The 25,486-nt window shown below is 38.3% G+C and overlaps 1 protein-coding gene across 10 annotated transcripts in view; it reads left to right on the top strand.

Moving 5' to 3' along the window:
* Positions 1–25,486, top strand: part of TACC2 (transforming acidic coiled-coil containing protein 2) — a 298,693-nt gene that overhangs the window by 240,571 nt on the left and 32,636 nt on the right. For 5 of the 10 annotated variants that reach the window (XM_072624400.1, XM_072624421.1, XM_072624434.1 and 2 more), the window contains 3 exons: positions 8,730–10,047; positions 15,545–15,605; positions 18,018–18,321. In XM_072624400.1, the coding sequence (XP_072480501.1) occupies positions 8,730–10,047; positions 15,545–15,605; positions 18,018–18,321 (1,683 nt within the window). The remainder of the gene's footprint in view (positions 1–8,729; positions 10,048–15,544; positions 15,606–18,017; positions 18,322–25,486) is intronic. The other 5 variants (XM_072624428.1, XM_072624443.1, XM_072624451.1 and 2 more) reach the window with 1 other exon arrangement.

The raw sequence follows: 25,486 nt of genomic DNA on the forward strand, positions 1-25,486 counted from the left end.
CCTACACTGTAGGTCTCAAAGCAAAGACTGAATGACCATTTGTTGGGGATGTTGTTGAAGACTCTTTGCCAGATGTGAGTTGGAACAGATGACTTTGGAAGGTTGCTTTCAAATCTGAGATTTGGTTTTTCTGTAAAAATCTTGTCTTAAAAACCTTGTTCCTGTCCTGCCTCCTCCATTGTTCTTTCTTTTAATGCAGTTTTTATTTTTATCATTAACTCACTTTTATTTCGCCCCATTTAAAAATTGATAATCCCTTTTTTTAAAATCACCACCATTTCCTAATATATTCCCTTCATTGAATCTTCCTTTGTAGAGAGGAAAAAAGACAGTTGAACAGAACTGATGGGACCCACAAATGTGACAGCATATGCAACATTCTGCAGTTGTGGTATCCCACCTGTCTGCTGAGAGATATGCGTTTCATCCTTTACCCTCTGTAACCCACAGAGTTCATTGTAGTTAATCTTGCCTTTTAGTGTTTCCTTTACATTACTGTAATCATTGTATATTTATATCTTCTTTGGAATGTTTTCTCTGAATTGCCTTCTATAAATTTTCCCATGTTTTTCTGAATTCCTAATATTCATCAGTTTTATGGCATATTAATATTCCATTATATTCATATATTACAATTTATTTAGCTATTCTTTGATCCATATGCAGCCTCTGTGTTTCCAGGTAGTTTTTTTTCTTCATTATGTCAGAGCAAATGATTGTTTTGTTACACATGGGCCCTTTGTTTCTTTTCATAGTTGACCTCATTGGAATGTATTCCAAATAGTGGGATGTATTCCAAATAGTGGGATGTCTGGGTCAAGAGGCATGAAAAATTTAGTGAGTTTTCTCACATAATTATAAATTGTTTCCCCAAATGATTAGACTAATTCACAGCTCCACCTCCACTGTGTTAGTTTGCCTGTCTTTCTCACATCTCTTCTAAAAGTGACTAGTTCCATTTTTAAGTCTCCCTTTTAAAAATTCCCAGTTTACTTTTAATCAGAAGCACACAATTTAGCATTTAGTGTTTCTCTGATCCTTTCAAATGCATAATTTGTCCCTGCCCCTAATTAGATTATTTTAAATGTTTATTTATTTATTTTTAGTTTTCAACATTCATTAACACAAAATTTTGTATTCCAAATTTTCTCCCCGTCTCTCCCCTCAACCCACACCAAAACACCATGCATTCTGATTACCCCTTCCCCTAATCTGCTCTCCCTTCTATCACACCCCTCCCTTCTTTATCCCCACCTTCTGTCTTTTCTTGTAGGGCAAGATAGATTTCTATACTCCATTACCTGTATTTCTTATTTTCCAGTTGTATGCAAAAAGAGTTCTCAACATTCATTCCTAAAACTTTGAGTTCCAACTTCTCTCCCATCCTCCCTCCCCACTATTCCTTCTGAGTAGGCAAGCAAGTCAATATAGGCTATATGCGTGTAGTTTTGCAAAAGACTTTCATAATAGTCATGCTGTGTAAGACTAACTATTCTTCCCTCCATCCTCTCCTGCTCCCCATTTATTCTATTCTCTCTTTTGACCTTGTCCCTCTCCAAAAGTGTTTACTTCTAATTACTCCCTCCCCATTTGCTCTCCCTTCTATTATCCCCTCCGCCCCACTTGTCCCCTTCTCCCCTACTTTCCTGTAGTGTAAGATAGATTTTCACACCAAATTTAGTGAGCATTGTTATTCCCTCCTTAAGCCAAATGTGATGAGAATAAGCTTCATTTTTTCCTCTCACCTCCCCCCCTTTTCTCCTCCACTGAAAAAACCTTTTCTTGCCTTTGTTGTGAGACATAATTTGTCCCATTCCATTTCTCCCTTTCTTTTTCCATTATATTCCTTTCTTACCCCTTCATTTTATTTTCTTAGAGATATCATCCCTTCCTGTTCAACTTACCCTGTGCTCTCTGTATATGTGTGTGTGTGTGTGTGTGTGTATGTATGTATGTATGTATGTAATCCTTCCAACTACCCAAGTACTGAGAGAAGTTTCAAGAGTTACAAATATTGTCTTTCCATGTAGGAATGTAAACATTTCAACTTTAGAAAGTCCCTTATGATTTCCTGTTTACCTTTTCATGCTTCTCTTGATCCTTGTGTTTGAAAGTTAAATTTTCTATTCACCTCTAGTCTTGTCATCAAGAATTCTTGCAAGTCCTTTCTTTCATTGAATGACCATTTTTTCCCCCTGAAGCATTATACTCAGTTTTGCTGGGTAGGTGATTCTTGGTTTTAATCCTAGTCCCTTTGACTTCTGGAATATCATAATCCAAGCCCTTCGATCCCTTAATATAGAAGCTGCTAGATCTTGTGTTATCCTGACTATATTTCAACAATACTCAAATTGTTTCTTTTTAATTGCTTGCAACATTTTCTCCTTGACCTGGGAATTCTGGAATTTGGCTACAATATTCCTAGGAATTTCTCTTTTTTGGATCTCTTTCAGGAGGTGATCGGTGGATTCTTTCAATATTTATTTTACCCTCTGGTTCTAGAATATCAGGGCAGTTTTCCTTGAAAATTTCATGAAAGATGATATCTAGGCTCTTTTTTTGATCATGGCTTTCAGGTAGTCCCATAATTTTTAAATTGTCTCTCCTGGATCTATTTGCCAGGTCAGTTGTTTTTCCAGTTAGACATTTCACATTATCTTCCATTTTTTCATTCTATATTTCATATAGAAATGAGAACTACTCTACCTTGAGGCATAGTAAAGCCAGCTTGTAGTAATGTAAATGAAAATTTACCTTGATTATTCAAAATCACCTGGGGCAGCTAGGTAGTCTAGTTGATAGGATTTCAGATCTGGAATCAGGAAGACTCATCTTTGTGAGTTCAAATCTAGCTTGAGACACTTTCTAGCTGTGTGATCCTGGGAGAGTCACTGGTTGCTTCAGTTCCTTTTGTATAAAATGAGCTGGAGAAGGAAATGGCAAACCACTCCAGTATTTTTGTCAGGAAAATTCTAGACAGAGTCCCGAAGAGTCAGACACAACTGAAATGACTGAAAAACAACAACAAAATTCAAGTCCAACAAGCATTTATTACATGCTTACTATAGAAAGACACTGTTCTAGGCACTAGATACTGAGATATAATATGTCATAATCTCTTTTCATAATCATTTAATATCACTTTTGGACTTTAATAAGGGTCAGAGCTTGAATTAAGAAGAGCCTGGACTTAACAGTCTCTTTGTTCTCTGAGGTAAACTCAGAAAATACCTCTTCCTATGTCAAGCCAGATGGGGCTGACTTAGCATTCCTTATGAGACCCTTAACCCAAGACACTATCTTGAATAATGGAACGTTTTCCATATCTTAATATTTTGTGGACATATACTATGTCATGGCATGTTAATGGTAAAGAAAACACAGATATCCTAGGTCTTAATTTCAATGGAAACTTTGTCAACTCTGTTATCTTATTGTATTTACAACCTATGCAATTAAGAAATTCCATTCTCATGGTCTAGTTAATCTCATGGAGACCATAAATCTGAAGGACACAGACCACCTTGGATTGTCCTAAACAGATTTAAGCCTGGTCATTCTTTTATTAGTCAGTCAGAAGCATTTCTGGCTCTGTGATCATGTAACCACCAGCTTTAAGGGAATAAACAATGTGCATTCAGCCTGTTTGCCTTTTTAAACCAAACTTTCAGGTCAACACTCTTCTCAAGGAGCTTTTTTCTTCTGGAAGGAAGTGAGGGATGTGAGCTGCACAGAGATAAATATAGGACAAATTAGGATGTGATGGGATCAAAACAGAGTTTCAGATGAAATACTCTACTAACATTTGGAGAGATGAGAAAACCCTTTGAGCTGAGTCTGTTAGTCCACAAGCATTGATTAAGTGCTTACCATGTGCCAGGCACTATGCTAAGGACTGAGATAGAAGCAGAAGCCAAAAAAGCAAAACATGGAGCTCACATCCTAAGGGTGGAGGAAGAGTCAGGATTAGCAAAGGTTTTTTGGAAGAGGTGTTACTTGATCTGAGCCTTCAAAGAAGAGTAGGCATCAGAAAGGCTAAGATGAAACTAATGACTCTCCTTTTTTGAATTCCTATAATGTAGAACAAATTATTTTATATAACATATGTAATATTATATAGATTCTTAGCTCTCAAAGTTCTTCTCAACAAATCTAGGTATAATATGCATTTTCTCAGAAGAGTAATGTTGAATAAAAAAACATTATCTGGAGATAAAAATTTTCACTGATTAGAATTTATACTTTTCCTCATGTAAAGGTGATTTTTATACATCTCCTAACAAAACTGGATCATGGAATCAGAGATTTTCAGAGCTCAACTGTAGACTAACCCTATCCGTGCATGACATTTTCTTCATTCTGATTTCTTATAATGCTTTTGCATTCAGTCAGTATCATGCTATGCAGGACATTGAGTAACACTTCATTTATTTAGTGGTCATTTTCCTTGTTGAACCATTAGTGACCCAGAATAGCCATAACAAACTCAGAAGAATGACTCTTCAAATCAGTGACAGAAATAGCTGAAATTAAGCAAAGATGTGAAGGTGACGTTATGAGCACTGGAATCACTGACCACAAGGAAAGGACTTTCATTGTCCAGCAGTGTTTGTAGGTGGTGAAAAGCATGATACACATAGCAGGACAAGGAGAAAATAAAAGAGAAAATAACAGACCAGAGAGAAGAGTGTGACACACTTAATAGGCAGAAAAGATAAATATCATGTGGGGGAAGAAATGAGGGAAAGATAAGAGAGAGAATTTCAAGCTTCCTGGATGATTGGACCAATGGTGGTACCAGGTAGCATGGAGTAAGGAAGTGAGCAGCAGACCCACTGAGCAGGATAAGAAGTGATTGCTAAAAAGGAGTAACTATAAGACAAAGACGTAATGCGATAAATATCTAATTAAATGGAGTAGCAAATTTTGAGGAAAAACAACAGGATAGGCTGATTCCTCTAAGAATTATATACAGATGTATATGATTGACTTCTAAAATTTGTCATGCTTTTGATAATAAGATCTCAAATTTGGATTTTTGCATAAAATTTGTACAGGATAGTAATAAAAGTAAGAATTAATTATAAAGGGCAGATGAGTTCATTTTATGGTTGGACCTTCACATTTTAAAAGATTCTTACTCCAGGTACAAGATTTAGGTAAGGACAGAAACAGCAAATAAGATAAACTGAAATTTTCTGAAATTTCAAAAATAGAGAGCAAATTTTAAGTAACTGTACTAATTTACCTTGTCAGAAGTATCTGGGAACTTCTAGATCTGAACCAGAAAAGCAGAATTCTCTTATTGAACTGTCCCCAGAATCAAACCTATTGTCAAAGAAAAGATATCTAGGTATCAGATAACTGCATGAGAAATCTGGGATTCAAAAAGTGATGTTTAAATGAAAATTAAGAATGGATTACTGGGATACCAGGAACTTAATGTCAGTTAACATTGGTCATTGTTTAGTTAGCCCTGATTTGTATGGTTCATGTTTAAATTTTTTTTGTTTATCCTGGAGACATGTGAATCTCCCTTTTCAAAACTAGTCTATTGTGAGCCATCTAAGTTTAATCTGTACCTGACTTAATGTAAAAATGCAATTTTGTGAACTGTAAAAAAACTTTATTGTGTTATTTGAACCTAGACCTGTGTGGCAGGGAAACCGAACTGTTGCTATGTGCCTTTAGCCATGTTAACTATGTTGTACTGTTCCGTCTCAACTATCAAATCATGTTTTCTGGGAGACCCTGTCAGGTTTTCTGTATAGACTCTTGCATCCAGCTGTCACCTCCATTGCCCCTGCTCCTGAGTGGTCCATGCCCTCCAATTTCGAAGAGGCTTGAAGAAGATGACATCAGATGTGGACAGCTTTCCCAAGACCTGCATGAAGATTTAGTTTTTTCATACCTTTGTTGGTCTACAGGCGAAGCCTTCAGCTTGCCTTTGACCAAAAGGAGGGAATGATAATATTTAATATAAAATTTGGACTTTAATAAGGGCCAAAGCTTGAATTAAGAAGAGCAAATGAGGCTGCCTTAGTAACTTCCTTAGGAGACCCTTTCTCCCGGTATTTTAGTGATAAGAAAAAAAGACACAGATGTCCTGGGTTGTAATTTCAATTGAAACTTTGTTTACCCTTTCCTGTGTCAGCTATTTCAAGTACCTGCTTAGGACAGGAAGCCTGCCACTAGTGGTGGGATTTCCTTTCTTGTGGTATGTCCCTGAGACATATGTTTACACAACCTGGAATTGCAAGGCCCAACTGACAATGCTTTGTTAATTGTCCTGTCTTACTAAATTTGTGATTTGTTCAATTAAGAGAGTTCTTTCTCATGATAGAATGTATATAAGACAGATTTCTGTACCAGCCAGCCAGATTGGATCCTGGCTGCATAGTGCTATGTAACCATTATCTTTATGGGGATTTGTTTAATTCATTAAATCATAAAATGTAAAGAAAAAATAAAATAAAATAAAAAGGAGTAACCGTGATAACAGAGACAAAAGGAATATCCAATAGACCAGCAGAGCAGTGCAGTATCAAGGCAAATCAAGTCATGTGCTTTCCAGTAGCTCTCAAGGGTATTGTGTTATAGGCAGATACAAGTATCACTATTCATAATAATGATTGTGAGACATCTAGAAAAGGATACTTTATGTTCAGCATATTCTTTACTAAGACAAAGAAATATATAATTTTTTTTAGAAAACAAGACTATTTTGTTTTTCAAAAATATAGTGATTAACAGAGGGAGGAAAATTATGCATCCAGAATCCCCCATCCAACCAACCATTCCTTAAAACTGAGGCATCACTATGCATTTCTTCGGGTTTTTCTCCAGTTGTTTCAGGTATTCAGGTGTAGATTGCATCTATGTTGTCTCCATGAACTAAGTTATATATACATTTTTGGGTAGGAGTCTTATAAACAACCAGTAGACTGAAATATACAATACTAAACCACAAACTTGATTTTGGGGGCCTATTTTTTATTACTGAACTGTCTGAATTGACTGTTTTTTCTCATATTGTGTTGATACAGCCAAAGGTACACTTCACATTGGATTATTGACTCTTATGAACCTCTTGTCCTTCCTTCTGTTTTATCTTGTGACTATACATCTGCATATTTACCCTTGGGAGGTGTTGTGGTATTCTTGACCAGCACCAATACTGAGGCATTTATAAGAGGTTTAAAAGAAAGTCCACTGTTTCTCAGGTTGCATGGCCGGGAGCTGACAAAATTTGTTACCTGCGCATGACCTTGTAGGGTTGAATGCATCCAAGGACCATCCCAATGCGCTTTAAGCTAACCTTGTCCAATTCAGATCAGCTGGATCCAAATGTTGGAATTGGCTACAAGGAACGTTTTGTTTGGGTTTTCTGGGCTGGGGTCCTAATGGAATAATAAGATTCTCCCATAATTATTTTTACTGTTGAACAGCTGTCATATTACATTTGGAATCTGCTAAGCTTCATTGCTAACCTGTCCTACTGGATTAATAATGATTCTTTCATCAGCTTTTCCATCTACACAGAAAAGATATTTTTAATTGTGGAAGTTTTCACTGATAGTAAGTGCAATTTGTGGTTATCTTGGCTCCCAAGAGATGTTAGGCCGTATGGTTGGAGGACCATTATAGCTTCAGGTTATCTTATGTGTGTGTATAAAGGAATACAGCTTTCCTGATATTTCAAGACAGAGCAAAAGAATGTTAATTCTTGTTCTGTTATTTCCATAGCCTGTTCCCTTGCTTCCTCTCTTTCCCACACCTTCCTTGTGACCCTCTTCAAAATCATTCTTTGAAGAGCCTAGACTAGGAGAATTTTCTGAGACAATATTGAAAAACATAGAGATTTCCCTCTTTTAGTATACAATATCACTTTTACCCCAAATGGGTATTCATGGACAAAGAACAGTAATTATATATAATTTTTTCTTTTGGTGTTTATTTCAAACTTGTATCTTTCTCTAAATGAGGAAAACTGGAGATTTCTCTGATTAGTACTTGTGTAAATTGGATTTTTAGTATGAGGAAAATACTTTAACATGGTGATATTGGAAGACAGGACCAATATCTATATTGTAGGGAAGCTAGAAAAGGTCATTTTTATATTTTAGAGGACAAGATTTTGTGTCTTAAGTGTCTTAAGCTATGTGATAGTGTACCAAATAATGAGATTCTCCCATAAAACTGAAGGTCATCACAGTATTTCAGTAATTTGGGGAAAACATTACTAAAATGGAGGTTGTCATGGCCCAATTAAAAAAAAAATAAGCCCCATTACATGGTATTGGGGCTAATTGTAGATACATTAAGTAAGTTTGATCCAGTTTCTAATATGGAAACCCCAAGCTTATAGTCTCTCCCTCTCTTATGACTAGGAATCCTGCTATGGGGTATATGAGCTAGGATTTTACCTTTTCAGATTGCTGGACATATTCAGTAGTCTCTTGTGGGCAAATCATTATTTCCTCTTTTTAGAACTTGCTTGAAATCATTCATTTACTAACTTGAAAGAATGGAATCTCAAAATCTTGGGGCCCAACCTAGTAGGCATCCAGGGGGCCCCTGAAAGAAGAGCTGTACCCGCTTTTTGGCTGATGCTCTTGTTTTGAAATTTCCTTACTAGCTCAGAAAACTTTGAATTCTGGCTGAGGGAAAGGAGAAGTCAATGCTGACCAGCTTCCTTATGTGTGACCTATTTGTCTTTGTTCCCACAGGGCTGTGTTCTGAGAACGTTTCCATCACAGATGTGCCACATAGTGAATCAGTGGAAGGAAGCCCTTTCCGTCCTCCATCACATTCTTTCTCCACCGTCTTTGATGAAGACAAACCAATAGCCAGCAGTGGGACATACAACTTGGACTTTGATAACATCGAGGTGGTGGATACTTTACAGACCTTGGAACCCAGCTCCTCAGATGCCAAGAATCGGGACTCCAAAGTGAATGGTCGGAGAAAATCGACAGACTCTGTCCCAGTCTCCAGATCGACCTTATCCCGATCTCTTAGTTTGCAAGCTAGTGACTTTGATGGTGCTGGTGGTGCCTCTGTGGAGAATAATGAGGCAGGGGCAGTAGCAGCTGATGCGTACAGTACAGGTACGACCAGCGCTTCTAGTACCCTTAAGAGAACTAAAAAACCCAGGCCCCCTTCCTTAAAAAAGAAACAGACTACCAAAAAACCCACAGAAACACCATTGGTAAAAGAAACTCAACAAGACCCAGTGGAAGAGAGTCCTATTATCAGTGAGGAAAACCCAGCATCTGAAACAAAAACTGAATTAGGTAAGATAGAAGATTCAGGACCAGAGCTGTCAGAGGAGAGCCCATTGGAGACTACTGCTGGATCCAAAGCAGCCTATCCCCTGGATCCTGATAGTGCTGAAGGGGATATTCCACCTATTACAGGCAGCAGCAAGGTGCAGAACTCACCCCCGATTGGGAAAAAGACATTACCTCTAGCTACAGCCCCAGAGACTGTGGAGGTGACCCCATCTGACACTGGAGGGCAGGAAAACTCCCCAGCCAAAGGGCTCTCTGTAAGGCTGGAGTTTGACTATTCTGAAGATAAAGGAAGTTGGGACGATCAACTGGAAAACCCCCCTCCTCCCAAAAAGATAGGTAAAAAGCCAGTTGCCAAGATGCCACTAAGGAGGCCAAAGACTAAAAAGACGGTGGAAAAACTTGATAATGCTCCTGCCTCACCTACTAAGTCCCCTGTTGACCCTAATGAAATCCCTATCTCCAAAGGCTCCTATACCTTTGATATAGATAAATGGGATGATCCCAACTTTAACCCCTTTTCTTCCACTACAAAGATACAGGAGTCTCCCAAACTGCCTCAACAGACGTACAACTTTGATGCCGACATCTGTGATGACTCTGTTGACCCTTTTAAGACATCATCTAAGATCTCTAGCTCACCTTCTAAATCTCCAGCTTCTTTTGAGATCCCGGCCAATGCTGTTGAAACCAATGGAGTGGAAGGAGACAGCCTAAACAAGCCTGCAAAGAAAAAGAAGACACCGCTAAAGACGTAAGTTCAAGGGTAGAGTTGGATCAGGATTTTGGAGTGGGTAGCAGATATTAGAGTGATTCTCATCTTGGTGCCTGGATACATGTATGAAGCATTTTGGCCTGACCATCGATCATTATAGAAATGACATTGGACAGGTGGAATATCTTGTCCTGTTCTTTGAAGCAATTGTCCTGGCATTTTCCCAATCATGTAAAGGATGCACATCTAAGAACTACCGTCAAGAGATGCCTTAGAGGTGGGATCCCTGAGCTTTTATCTTAATAAGTTAGTGGGTTTTTTTTAAGATTTTACTTATTTTTGGCTAGGGTCCTAACCCTCATCTCTATGATAGCTGATGTCTTTATATAGGACAAACACTGAATCCTATAGAAAAGAAACAATTCCTCTATGAAGTAGGTTCCAGGAGAAAAACTTTCTCATCTTCACCTTTGTCCCTTCTTGGCTATTCCTTGCATAAATTTGTTTCTTGGAATTGCTTAGTGACCAGGATGCCCAGACATATTCTTTATGTGTAAAATGCTAGTCATGGGTTTTTGCAGTGATTCTTCTCTGAGGAGAAGCCAAGGAACTGTCTCTGTTATGGACCCAGCTATTGAATTTAATTCACTTTCTTTGGTCTCAGAAGAAAAAAAATTCATCATTTTCCCTTGGACTTCTAGAACCAGCATCTCAGCACCTTCCTACCCTAAAGTCCTTTGCAATCAAAAGTTCAAAACCCCAGTTGTCTAAATGGAACAAATAGGACTTTGAAGGAAGGAACAATCTTGGCTAAACTCTGTCAGACCATTAAAAATAACTACTAGAGGTTATGTTCTTTAAAATTTAGATTTGTGTTGAATATGGTGAGCTCTCTAAGCAATTTTGTAATACAAGTTGTAGAGAAGGGGTGACTCTGCATTGGTAGAGACATTACTTATTGTGTAGTAAATAGATTGGGAGTCAGGGAAACCTGGCTTCAGATTCTACCTAAGGTTGTAGTAGTAGTAGTAGTGGTAGTAGTAGTAGTAGTAGTAGTAGTAGTTGTAGTAGGAGTAGTGGTGGTGATAACTGCCATCACCACTACCACCACTATTATTACTACTACTCCTACTATTACTACCACTACTACTACTACCACTACCACCACTACTACTACTACAACAACTACTACTAATACTACTTCTACTTCTCCTTCTCCTTCTTTTTCTTCTTCTTCTTCTACTGCTGCTGCTACTACTACTACTACTACTACTACTATGACAGCTACTTAGCTAGCTAGAGTTTACATATAGCGCTTTAAGGTTTACAAAGTGTTTTATAGATATTACCTAATTTTATCCACACAACAATCCTAGGGGATAGGTGTTATTATCCCCAGTTTACAGATGAGGAAACTGAGACAGATATAGGTTAAATGATTTGCCTACTTATAGCCAGTGAGTGACTGAGTCCAGATTTGAACTCATCTTCCTGACTCCAAGTCAAACACTTTATCCTCTATGCCACGTAACTGCCTAGCAGTGTGACCTCAGGCAAGTCACGTTTCTGTGTCTGAGTTTCCTTACCTGTAAAATGAGGGGGTTGTACTCAAAGGCCTCTAAGGTCCTTTCTGTCATTAGATCTATGATCCTTTGAGTTCTCTCTATCCTTGAAATCCCAGAGTCATTTTGAATCTCTCCTCCTAAGAGGAATTCACAAGTGGCTACTGTGTCATGTATTCCAGATTCAGAAGCCAGTTGTCACCTTAGTAAAGGTATTAAATGTCCATCTAGTACTGTTATCTGCTTAGCAGCCTTGAGCTTTTCCTCCAGTGGGATTTCATGCCTGGAACCTTTGAAGATTTCACAGTTCCTTTGTGTCTAGTCATCACACTGGGCAGACATAGAACAAAGGACAGCTGCTGGCCTCTCTCTGCTCACTTAGCCTTGAATAGAGAACAGGTGGCCTGCTCAGCTTGAGGTCTGAACCATGTCCAAGATTTAACATTGGAGAGGGACTTACAGTGTCTCAGGAGGACTGTATTTAGATCTAAGAGGAGACAGCCTTGAGATCACCATTAGCAGTAGAGCAGGATCAAACAAGTTGGGAAATAGATTATGATGCTTCCTATCTCTGTTTATCCAAACACACCTTTTTTTAGAGAATTAGTTAGAATCACTGGCAGGAGTCATTGTGTCCCAAGGTGCCAATGGAAGGAAGGTATGTACTTTTCATCTGAAATGCCTGAGGCTGAATATCCTTTCTTTTGAGGGAAGGGAGCACTTTTGGTGAGGAAAGGGAACGATAAGGGATCAATGAAACTGATATAAGCTAAAAGAAAACCTATTTGTGCATCATCTTATTTTCTCTTCTCCCACTATTGATCTCCTTGAGAGCTTGTGGGTATGTGTTGCCAAATCAACAAGTCAAGCCAACATGCATTATTAAGTATCTACTATGTGCCAGGGATTGGAGCTACCACAAAAGGCCAAGACAAAAAAAAAAAAAAAAGCCAACTAAAACAAGATGGAGCTATTCTAAGCAGTTTCACACTCCCACCTCCCAAGTATCATTTCCTGTATGCATACACACTGTCTATGACTTGGGAAATGCCCTAAAGATCTGCGGAGAAACACCAGAAGGCTTAAATCAAGGCCTTCCCAGAGAGCCCCCTTCTTTCCATAATCTTGAATGTTTGTAGCTTTTCCAACAGTCTTCACAGTGGATGGTGATTTTTTTCCTAACACATTAATAACCAGTTTGCAGATTTATCTTTTTTGTCAGTTCCTTCTGTCTGTCTCTCTTTTTCTTTGTCTTTTTTGTCTTAGGATGGTAGAAGATGTGATGTCTGTATGTTCTCTGTTGTAAGTAAACTTAATGAAATCAGATTCTTATGCTAAAAAGGGCTTCCCCTCTTCACTAGCCATCTCTCATCCCCATTTGTTTCTGCCTTCTATGATCTCTTTGTTTACAATTCATGGCTGTTCCATACATGTTTCTGTGGCATGATGGGGAATTATGGGGCATGGGGCTTCATAGTAGTGGGAGTCATTTTTCTTATTTGTCGTGATTAGCACAAGTGAAATTGCTTGCCTGCTTCTCGGGAGTCACACTTTTTCCTCCTCATATTTGATGTTATCATGAGAACCTGCTCTCATTTTTTTCTTTGCATTTTTTTCCTTTCATCATCAATTGGATGGGTGGAAGATTGCTTTGGATAACACCGTGCCTCAATTTACAACCATCCACCAAGATTTGCATCCATAAATTTGGGTTCATAGTAAGCCCTTGGGCAGGATTTGTTTTTGCTAATGGACAGAGTTGAATGTTTTAGTAATTTCAGACTGATACAAAATTCACAGATCCAGAAGGTGCTGAGCCCTCAGGCCAGAAATCTTTATTTTCTTTCTTTTTAAATATGGTGTGCACGGCTGTTAGAGCAATCCACAACCCTTCATACATTCCCCTCCTCGTCTTTGAAGACACTGACAGCCTGTCAGTTGGAATGCATCCCTGGCATCCATGTATGGTCATGGTAGGCTTTGATAAAAGCAGAGCTGTCTGCCTCTAAGCTGTTGCTGCTATGCCCTGGCCCATAGAGCTCTGTCAGATGACTCAGGTGTGGATGAGAGGGAGGTGACTTCTCTTCCTTCCCTTCCTTAATAATGAAAACCAGCACGATCCTAAGGAAGTACTATGCAAAGCCCTGGGGGAGGATGCTTGTTTTACGTGCTTCTCTTCTGCTAAAGGGACTTCTGCTAATCCTTCAGAAACATTTTTAAGATGTAAAGAATATGCATATATAATATGTATATTTATATGCCTGAAATATACATAGACATTTCTTTTAACTGCTCTCAGGGAAAGTGCTGCTGCTGCTGCAGTGTTTTCTTTTTAGTATAACAATGCCATTGTTGGAATATTTTGGTAGAAAGAAAGTGAAGCACTTGATTGCCAGAAGTCACACCTAAGAAAAGGGGAGAGAGTTAACAAGGGATTAGGATGAACATAGCAATCACTCAGATACAGCCCTTAGGCATATATATAATAATGTTTCTTAAGACTATGTCACAGAATGTGAAAACTGATCCTCTTATTTGCTTAAAAATGACCTGATGTATTTACCAACGCTGTTGTATATTAATATATTCTTCTCTACTTCCTGGAATCTTTCCTTATCAGTATCTATCTCCCAGTACTCTGAGAGATGTAATTTTGGGCTCTTACTTCTCCTAAGCTTACATGGTACCTGTCCTATAGCAGGTATTTGGTGAATGGGTGCTTTGCACACTTTTAGATTCTCAGTGAATTGAATCACTAGGAAGTCCCAAATCTAAAACTACTCCACTGTAAATCTATATGAAATCTTGAGAAATCATCTAGTTCATCTTGTTGCCTTTTGTCAAGGTCAGTGGTGTGCTGATAAATGCTTAACAACTAGCTCTCCAAAAGAATAAATCAATAAATGTAATCATGACACGCTTTTAAGTTTCATCTGCATCATTACCATTTTCTGTTTCTTTATTAAGTTAAAACAATCAGTAAAATAATAAATCAAACTCTGATTTGTAGCATTTACCAATTTCCAAGGTGTAAATGCTTTACGCTGAAAATTGTCTCTCACAAGCTGATATGAATAGGCTCTACACTCTTCTCTCTGAGAGAAATGAAATTACATATACAAATATGCATATAGATGTGCATACATTTCTGCATACATATATATATGCGTACATGTAGATGGATAAATAGATGGATGGATAGACAAATGGATAGATAGATGGATAGATATGTAGATGGATAGCTAGCTAGCTAGCTAGATAGATGGATGGATGGATGGATGGATGGATGGATGGATGGATGGATGGATAGATGGATAGATGGATAGATGGATAGATAGAGTAAAATAGTTCTTCAGATAAGGAGATGCTCTAAATATTCTTTATAAGTCCTTGCTAGCCCTCACTTCCAGTTCTGTGACTAGCTGCTGCTTCTCTTTGGCAGTCTGGTTTGAGTTCTACCCCGGCTGGCCAACTATAAATGGAATACATAACACCTGCTTCATAGGTACATGGTGAAGTCAAGCCAGATAATACTTAAGAAGTCCATAGTTGCACATCCACTAAAGGTAGAATGTTTTAAAAGTAAGATGATGAGCCCATCAATCCTCCCTTCTCTTGGTCTGATATTCTTTTATGAGACAACCATATTAATTGTCTAAAGCATTGGCTTTTTGAAAGCATGACCCAAGTCTGGCCTAAGTTAGCTGCACTTTCTGAATCCCTTCTCCAAAATGGCAGTCCTTTGTTATTGATATAACTTTCTGTTACTTTTCCTTGGGAACAAATTAGGAGTATTTACTAAAAACACAATTTATTTTCAGGAGGGATATATTTCAGTAATGCTGGTGTGGTGCACATGGGAGTATGGAGCAGGATGGGCTAGCAGGAATGGCAGTTATAGTCTGCTTTGTATTGCGATATGACGGGTTCTCTCTGCCTGTTTGTTGTGCTTACATTTTAAATTTTGTTTCCAGTGATACATTTAGGGTGAAAAAGTCGCCAAAAAGGTCTCCTCTGTCTGATCCACCTTCCCAGGTATATGTTTTTCTCTTATTTATAATTTTATTGCTTATTTGGGAAAGATCTGAAATGAGTATTTTTAACACCTTTTTGCCAGCCCTGTATACATTTTTCACTGGGTATGGAGGAATTTCAGGTGGGGGTGGGGGTGGGGGTGGGGTGGGAAGAGCATGGAGGAGTTACTGAAAAGACCTGGATTTCTCTTCCTACCTCTGACACTGTGATACTTAATACTTCTGGGCCTCAGTTTCCTCAACTGTAAAACAAGGGGATAATACCTTCTCTGTGTATTTCACAGAGTTGTTAGGTTCACATGAAATAATAGATATGTTAGTGCTTTATAAAAACTGTAATGTGCAAGGCACATAAAGGATATCAGGCTTGTTACTGTATTACTCTGCCTACTTTGAGTCATCTTCAGTGACAGACTGAGTCTCCATCATGGAAAGGACCTCAGAGACAGTCTAGAGTAACCCATGCCTGCCATGAACCTGGCATATGGTCATCAAACCTTTGCTTGTTACAGTCTTCCAATAACAGGTCCACTCCCTCCTTGCCTCAAGGGTACCCATTTTATTTCATGATTAGGGAGGTTTTCTTTATATTGAGCTGAAATTTGCTTCTTTGCCAGTTAGATGCCATGTCCTATGGATTCTACTCATATGATCTTTCCTCTCCATCCCCTGATTGACAATTCTGCTCCTTTCACTTTCATTTAAACCTTAATCACCTACTTCTGTTTCTCCTTTCTCCAGTACATCCTTCATCACTGCCAATGTATTCTTCAAAATCCACAAGTCCATTACTCTCCTTCAGAAACCTTTCCTGGCTACTTACTGCACATACTCTGACATTCACAGCCTTCACCACTCCCCTTTATGGACTCCTAACCATTTTCTAATTTTGCCCTGCCTTCTCTGGCTTCTTTGCATTTGAGTATTATACCTATGCTCTGCGCCAGACTCCTTCCACATTTCTGACTGTTGAAATCTTTCCCCGTCTTTTATTCTTCAGGTCAGATGCATGGATTCTTAAGAATGAATCCCTGAGGATGCCTTCAGGATTTCCCAATTAGAAGGGGTCCTTCCATCCCAATCTTTTTCTTGCCTCCTCCTCTTTGACCTGTTCCCTCCACTTACTTCATTGTAGCTCACATCACAATGATTTCTATTCATGTCTCATCCTTTTACTTTATTTAGGTCCATTCTAATCATGAAAGATCAGTCTTTGGGGGAGTAAACAAGGTAGTTTCAGAAAACTTTAGTTGGCCTTCTAGAGAAACAGGTGCAGTCTATTTTATTGTATTCTATTCTGATCCATTAGTCTTTGAAATACTTAAAAATCTCTCAGTTGTAAAAGTCAGACTAGACATGGGAATGTACAGTGAGAATGTGATTTATAATGATCTGTAGAAAGAGAAGGAAACTTTTAAACTAGTGGTTTCAAACTTAAGTAGAAACAGATCTCTGCAGGCCCCTCATATTGACTTAGAAAACCACAAATTAACATTATCTGTTATCATAATGTGTTTTTATTTATTTTTTGTTAAATATTTCCCTATTAAGTTTTAATCTGGTTGGGGAAGCACTGTGTGTCTGACCCCTCTGCTCACGATAGCTTAGGGGACTGTCTAGGAAGACTGTAGTTGTGCAGTTTCCTTTGCATCAGAACACATAATGGTGCTTTGATGGGAGGGCAAAGAAATGACTTCTTAAAGAAATGTGGAAATTTTCTGATGTTTCAGATACTCATCATATGAGTATCTACCTCTCAAAGAACATAAATCCCTTTGGCTCTCCAAGGTGTAGTGGTAAAGAGTAGAGAGCCCTGGATTCAGAGTCAGAGGAGCTGAGTTTGAATTCTACCCATTTTGCTTGCTACTGATAGGACACTGGGCAGATCACTTGGCCTTTCCCAGCCTCCATTTTCTTACCTGTCAAATGAGGTAGCTAGATTAGGAGGTGCCTTCCAGCTCTAAAGCTATTATCCTCTGTCTTATACCATTGCATTTTTGTGTTTCCTTTTAGCAATAATGGAAAGTTGATGTCTTAAAAGTATCGAATTTGTTAAAGCATTATTTGGATTTTCCTGTGGGTAATGGAAATAAGCAAATTCTGCCTCCACTAAGCTAAGAAAACTACTTTCAAAGCTGTATAATATCCTTAAGTAATTTTCTTATATTTCTTAAGAGTGAAGAGCTTGGCTATTTCAAATTAAAATGATGAGGGGATCTATCTACTTCACCGAAATGGTGACTCTTAATCAGGATTTTACACTCTGAAAAAAATAGTTTGAAAAATTGAGGAAGAGAAATTTAAGAATTTAAATGTGTCATGGCAGGATTTAGCCCATAGCTCTGGGATGAAAAGGGCATTCTTCACTGGGAAATAGAATGAATAAAAAACGGTGATTATTTGTACTTCACAGGATCCCACTCCACTGCCAACGCCAGAAACACCCCCAGTGATCTCCACTGTGGTCCATGCAACAGATGAGGAAAAACTAGCGGTGACCAATCAGAAATGGACTTGTATGACAGTGGAGCTAGATGCGGACAAGCAAGATTACCCTCAGCCCTCTGACCTGTCAACTTTTGTAAATGAGACCAAATTCAATTCTCCCACAGAGGGTAAGCAAATTAATGGCCATTCGGACCCCAACCCAAACCTGGCAAAACTTGCTCCAAAAGAGCAAGAGGCAGTGAAGGACCATAAAGAAAATCAGAAGCCAGGTAATTTGGGCTGCCATTTCGCATGTTCTTTCTGAGCCCTGGAGACAAAAGCTGCACTTTGTATAATGTGTGACTTTTCTTAAAGCTGTAACAGCTACATTCCACTATGGCTGGTGGAGCCCTGCAGTTGACACAAGCTTTGCTTCTCTCTGTATGCATTGCTGGTGATTGTGAAGGGCTCAGACTAAAAGAGGAAAGTCATCTAGTGCCAAGTTGGCAATGTTGCTGAACTTCCTGGCATTTCCTAATGACCCCCATGGCTGCTGAGGTGTATGAGCCCAGAAGGTTGAAATTACCTGGTTAGACTTCACAATTGAAAATCCACACACCAGACATGAATCTTCCCTTGGAAAAAGAATCCCTTGTCTTATCTTCTTTAATGTCCAACTTCCTCTTCAATTCTTAGATTTCAGGTTTCTTTCCTAATTCTGTGGATTATAAGAAAATGGAATTTCAAATGAGTACAAAGTGTGCCAAAGGAAATCAAAAAGTATTTCTACATATCCAATTAGAGACACAGATTTTTGAAATTCTGGAGAGTTACCTACTGGGATACCTAATTGTGTGTGATTATGGAGAAGTATATTAATTAATTTCTCTGAGACTTAATTTCCTTTTCTGTAAAACAGGAATAATAATACATATCTTGAGATGTGGCCTGGTGTATAGAGGGCCAGAGGAATACCTGGGTTTAAGTCTTATCTCTGACTCCTACTATCTGTATGACCATAGTCAAACAACTTAAACTCAGTGCCCCAGATAACTCTGTAAGGCATAAATGAGTTGCTGATCTGTATCAAGGAATGGAGTTTCAACATGAAGAATTCCCTATATTAATGAAATCACAGCTCTGGCCCAAGCGTTCACACACACACACACACACACACACACACACACACATATACATTTATAGTACATATCTTTTTCTAGCACTTAGCAGAGTGCCTGGCACATAGTAGGCACTTAACAAAGGCTTCTACATATGTGTGTCTGGGTGAAGGGGGGTGGAAATCGAATGACATAAAGTATATGGAAAATGCTATACCAATAGGTGTCATCGTTATTCTTTTTCAGAGTATTATCTTTACTCTAATGTCTCATGAAAGTATAAAGATGACCTTTGGTTGGCCAAAGCTAGATCTTTAGAATGAAAGCTTTGCCAAGTCTGACCAAGATGGAGAATATTTGAATATGGTCCTAACAATACATTGATTGTGACTTCTGTTTGGAGCCTTGCCTAGCTTAGTAGGCTGTCTGTGGAGTGATGAAATGTTTGACGTTAGTGATCCATTATTGAAAGCTAGACCTGCAGCTAGCAATTTTGATACCCTGCATGGTTGTATGAATCACATCCTAAAAATCATTTTTGTAATTCATGATGTGAAAATAGTAAAAGAAATAGTAAGACAAATTGATTTGAGTGAATGAGAGGGATAAATTATTATACTGACTTTTTAAACTACTAAGGGAATGTGCATGTAAAATTTTTGTGCCCTCAGAATTCAGTTCCCTGAAACAAAGCCACAGTAATGTCAGTTTAAGAAGGACTGTCAGAAATCTGTTAAAATGTGAACTAATTACTCTTAAAGAAAGTTTACCCAAATCCTTACTAGCCCCTGGTTTTGTTAAGGGGAGATGAACCAAACATTTTGTTAAGCACCTCCCATGTGCTAAGCCCTTTACAAGTGTATCATATGATTCATAACAGTATTAAACTTCTAACATGGTAGAAGCTCATCAAGTTCATATGGTAATCTGTGCTTTCTGTGATGGTTTTAACTTCTTATTGTTGTTTATAACACAAAAATTGCCCAAGAGTAACGTTTGGTTTGAAAATGATTTCAAAATCCATCTGAGAATTAGTACCAGAAATGAGAGCATTATTGTTAGGAAGGTACTGTTTACAGTGAAATAGAAAACTTGAATTTTTATTCCATTTGAAGGCATTCCTTCCAACTCTTTTGCTAATAATAGAAAAAGTACCAAGATTCTAATTAAATGCTAATGACCATGCCATGCTTATGTGCTGAGTGGTGAGATGTTCCAAAAAATCCAGATAACAGTAATTATATCACACAATGCTTCCTCTTGAGATTACTTAAATAACTGGGCTTCCCCTGGTAGTTTGTTTTTTACTGTGGAAAATCTCTAAATTATACAAAAGCATTTCCTCTGTGAGTCACTTAGCACATTTCTCTGTACTTGTGTGAATATCTCTGCAAGCTGCCTTTATGGAGTTTGACAGAGAGCAGACTCCCCAGATTTTGCCACCTTGGGCTCTCATTTGACCTGGTACTTCACATAAGAGTGCGTAGTTTCTTTCCCTTCTTTATTGATGGTTGCTGAGAGGAAACTGACTTCCTCATATTTACTACGTACAGATTTGGAATACATCATCAACAAGCACCATCTTCCTCAGTAAGCTGAGAGAGCTTACTGTCAATAGATTACTTACTGTCCATGGATTAGTTACCTTTAGCATATGGAGAGTACTTGGCCACTTAATGCAGTTAGATATCAGGGCAGAGAAAAGGTTTTTAATTTCAGGAACAAAAGACACTGCCATGTCAGCAGATATACATGGCCATTTTGATATTTTCAGTGGCACCTGTTATGTTAAGGGGTTTTCTGCTGGTTAATTATTTCCTGGAGTTCACTATATGCTAAGCATTCTCATTCCTCAGACAACTTTAAACAAAAAGAGAAAAGCATTTCAATATCATTCTCATTTTTCTGCTGTTGCAACCAGGTTTTAGCAGATTGGCCAGCTAATCCTGATGTGTGCATTTTGTGTTTGAGTTTTATCAGCCGGAATCAAACATGCACTTTTGTAAGAGGGGGAAAAGCCTCCTAACCAAAGTTTATAGCACAGTAGATTTAAAGCTGAAGAGGTTGTTAAACCGTAGCTGCTAAAGCTCATCTTCACCACCCAACATTTGAATAAATTCACTCCAACTGTGACCGATGGGACAACTGTTCATTTCTAGCAGCAGCAGTAAAAACAAAATACTCCTAATATGTAAATGTTTGTTTGGGGCAGTGTAGTTGAAAGTGGTCCATTTATATGATTGTGAAGTGCTAATACGTAGTGAATAAATTGGCTGTCTCTTGTAATTTGCTGCCTGATTGGATGCAAATAATTACAGCTTTGGGATACAATGTAGGATAGGAAAAGGATACTGGATTTACAATCAGAGAACCTTGCTTCTTATCCCAGCCCTCCCATTTGCTAGCCCAAGTCACTTTATCTCTATAGACCTCCCTCCTTATCCGGAAAATGAGAGGGTTGATACCTTCTAGTTTTAACTCTATTATCCAATGATGCCTTGATCATTGTAGGTTACTTTTGAAATATTACATGTGTTTTCACCAAAGTGATGGATGAAACTGAATCCAGAACTCTGTACTGGATCATCCTCCATATTTACATCAATTTGATTCAACAAACATTCGTTAAATGGTTACCATGTACAAAGCCTTGTGCTAGATGGTGGGCACACAGAGACACAAATGGAAGACCCTGCTCTTCCAGGGAAGAGAGAGAGAGAAGAGAAGAGAAATTAGGGTGGGGGGAGAGGGAGAGAGCTGGGAGGAACACCAATAACTATAGTAATTAGGAAAAGCTTTGACTCGGAAGTGATACCTGAGATGAGCCTCAAGGTATACTAATGATTTTAAGAGGTAAAGGTAAATATGGAAATGCTGCATGCCAGGGATGAGGGATAGCTTGTATAAGTGTATGGAGGCAGAAGATGAAACGGTGAGTTCATGAAGCTTGGGAATATAGTCGGGTGTATCCCAGTAACATCAGGTATATGATCATGTACCGGTAATTTAATTCTTAGTTTGTATCTGCTTGAAGACTGGTGCTGTGACCAGAGATTTCTTGAGTGCATCAGTCAGTGCTGAAGTTACAAGTCACAGAAGCTAGTGAAATGAGGAAAGAAAGTAGGAGTTGTTCAGGGCCAGTAAATACTAATGGTATTTTTGAAGGAGAAACTTGTATGATTACGAGGTCTACTTCCATTTCATGTGACTCAGTAAATGGGTCTTTTGAATTTTTTTTTTAACAAAGACCAAGAATTCTTAGAATCCCCCAATTTAGAAAGAACTTTGAGATTCATCCATTTCTGTGTTTCCCAACCCCATTGACACTGTGGAGCATACCACTTTTCCCATATTAGCTCAGAGGGCAAGGATTGGGAACCAGGGTAGAGAAGAAGATTTAATACTGTGGAAATAATACTGTCTTAGGAATCAGAAGACCTGAATTTAACTACTACCTATGTGTCCTTGGGTCATCACTTAATCTCTCTAGACCTCACCTCTCAAATCTGTGAAACAAGAGGACTTAGTTATATTATGTGGTCTCTTCTAGTTCTGTTTTTCCCATGAAGAAAAGAGTTGTTTTTCAGGTTCAAGAGAGTTTAATATACTCTCTTGAGTTCTGAATTTAGAGTCTGAGGACTGGCTCTCCCACTTGCTATAGATATGATTTTGTACAAGTTACTTCAGCCCTCTGAGCCTCAGGTTCCACTTCTGTAAAATGAAGGGGTGGACTACTTGACTTCCAAGGTCACTTCTAATTAGAGTCCTAAAGTAGGGTTAACAAAAGTTCTCCAAAATGGTGAAAATTTGCTGTAGATTTTGCTGAACAGGAATTGGGAAACACTGATCTAGTCTATTCCTCTTCCTTAATGTAAGACCATTCTTAAACCATCCAGAAATTAGAATGAATAATTTTCACTAGCTCAAATCTTTGTCTAAAAACCCTAAGAGTCCTTTGATAAGAGAAAGGTAGAGGATCATCATGGAGGTTTCTTCTAAAAGTCCTCTGCTAGACTCTTTCTTCTCCCCCTACTCTACTTCCATGGGCTGACCACATTGTTCGAATGCAAATTGTGCTCTTGACAGAAAGACTATTTTATGGAGAACTCACACAGGGCAAGCATTCACATGGTGGTCAGAAGAGGTGATACAAGGACATTCTCAAGGTCTCTCTTAAGAACTTTGGGTTTGATTGTATGACATAGGAGACCCTGGCACATGACCACTCAGCATGGCATGCCCACATCAGAGAAGGTGCTGTGGTCCATGAGCAAAGCAGAATTGAAATAGCTCAAAAGAAATGAAGATGCGGAAATTTAGAATATCCATCCCAAATGTTCACATGCCCCACTTGTAGTAGAGCATTTCAAGCTCATATTGGTCTGATCAGCCACAGTCGAACACACTGAGACTCTAGTGTAGTGATGTCATTTTGGTCCTCTTGAAGAATGAAGGACAATAACCAACTGTGGTAAAGGTTCCACCATGACTCTGGAGTTGTTCCACAGAGATGATTTAGTCATGACCTCCAAATACTACAGAGTCAGCATTTCACTAACCAAAAATCCTGTGATGAATTCTGATGGGATTTGTTTGAAATGACTTCTCATCTCCTCTTCCTTTCCTCATCTTTAAGCATGCATAATTATATTGAAATGTTCATATTTAACAACAGCAGCATTATTCCCTCAATGAGATGGGAGTTTGTAGCATTTGAAGGAAGTCAGATTAAGGTTCCTCTGCACACCAGAATTCATAGTCATTGCTCAATTTTGTCTTGGGGTTGATTTGTACGTGATATTGTCCCTCTTCCCTTTGATGGTTATGGAGGGGAGTGCCACTAAGATGTGGACATCAAATCAGTTGAGATTTCCTCAAGGTCATGGAAAGAGAGCCACTAGATAGAAGAACTGTCTCATTTGCCAACTTGAGTTTTAACTTGACTCAGCAGTTCAACAAATATTTTCCTCCTCAGAATACTGTGTGCAGGGCTCTTTGGACATGGACATAATTACTATTCTGAAATTATAAGTAGGAGCCCTAAGATAGCTAATTTCCTAAAATGAGTCATAGATACATGAATGCTTTAGGTCCCTGAGGAAGTTCAATCATAATGAGAATGGATACTCATATATAAAATTAGACTTTCTCTAGGCTGACTCAGCACATTATTATTAGTCTAAATGCTCTATTTTTGAACTAAAAACTCCCATGGTGGGGAGGAAATGGATGAAATTGGGCAGTTGTACAGGAGAAATTGACCGGATGAGATGGGAGATCTGAAACTTGTCTCAGGTCCAATGGCTAGGAATAAAATTTAGATGTTGGGTAAAAGGGTGCAACTGGAAGAGAAGTCTCTTGGAAAACATTTTTATTTCCCTTTTTGGTCACATTTAGCATGCATGCTCTCAGCTGTGGTGAGAGGAACTGTATTATTGCTTTTCAGTAATTAAAGGTCATCCATTTCCAGGGTCACACTAACAATACCATGGGATGGGCATAGACTGATTCATTTATTATACCCACCACCTTCAAAGAAGCAGTTGGACTGGGAGTGCTCATATAACATAGACTTCAGTGCTTTGTGCTGTGGACAAACCTTGGTACTAAATTACAATGAATATTGCTCATAATATTTTTCTTATTTACCAATGCCAGATTATATGTGTGTGTTTATTATAGAATCATAGAATAGTAGACGTAGAAAGGAAGGCAAATGCCAGCTAGTCCAGTTCTCCATTACTTTTTTCCCTAAGTGACTCACCAAGAAATACAAATCAATAATGATTAAGGCCTACAAGAAAAAGGAAGCTGTTTTTAGATTCCATTATTTCACAAAATCATCTTTATTCTCAGGAAGAATTGCTTCCTTAAAGCCAACAGAATTTGACATAGGTCCTAATAACTGTCGACACCTTTTGGTATCCTAATTTATTGACTCTTTACAACCCATAAGAGAAAAGTCTTGTTTTAAAAATCACATTAAGCACTTAGTGAGAATTACCCTGAAGTGTTGATGCTGAGGATTTTAGACGGGGTCCATAAATAAGAATGAACCATTTATTAAGTCTAAAAAGTTGAAGTAGGTTGTAATTGTGCATCTTGGTTGAAAACGTTTGAGGATTCTTCTCTAGTGTCTGGTTAATTCTGTATTAAAAATTATCTTGAAAGGGTTTGAAATTGAATAGACATCAAAAAAAAAGATAATTGGGATCAACCTTAAAACAATTGAATGAATTTAAGAAATGTTTCAAATGATATTTAGGTCATAAAGCAGCGTAGTATGGTAGAAAAACTGGCTTAGGAGACCTGGGTTCAAGTTCTGGCCCCAGTGCTT

This window comes from Notamacropus eugenii, chromosome 1, assembly GCF_028372415.1.
Source record: "Notamacropus eugenii isolate mMacEug1 chromosome 1, mMacEug1.pri_v2, whole genome shotgun sequence".
In the NCBI taxonomy this organism is placed as follows: Eukaryota; Metazoa; Chordata; class Mammalia; order Diprotodontia; family Macropodidae; genus Notamacropus; species Notamacropus eugenii.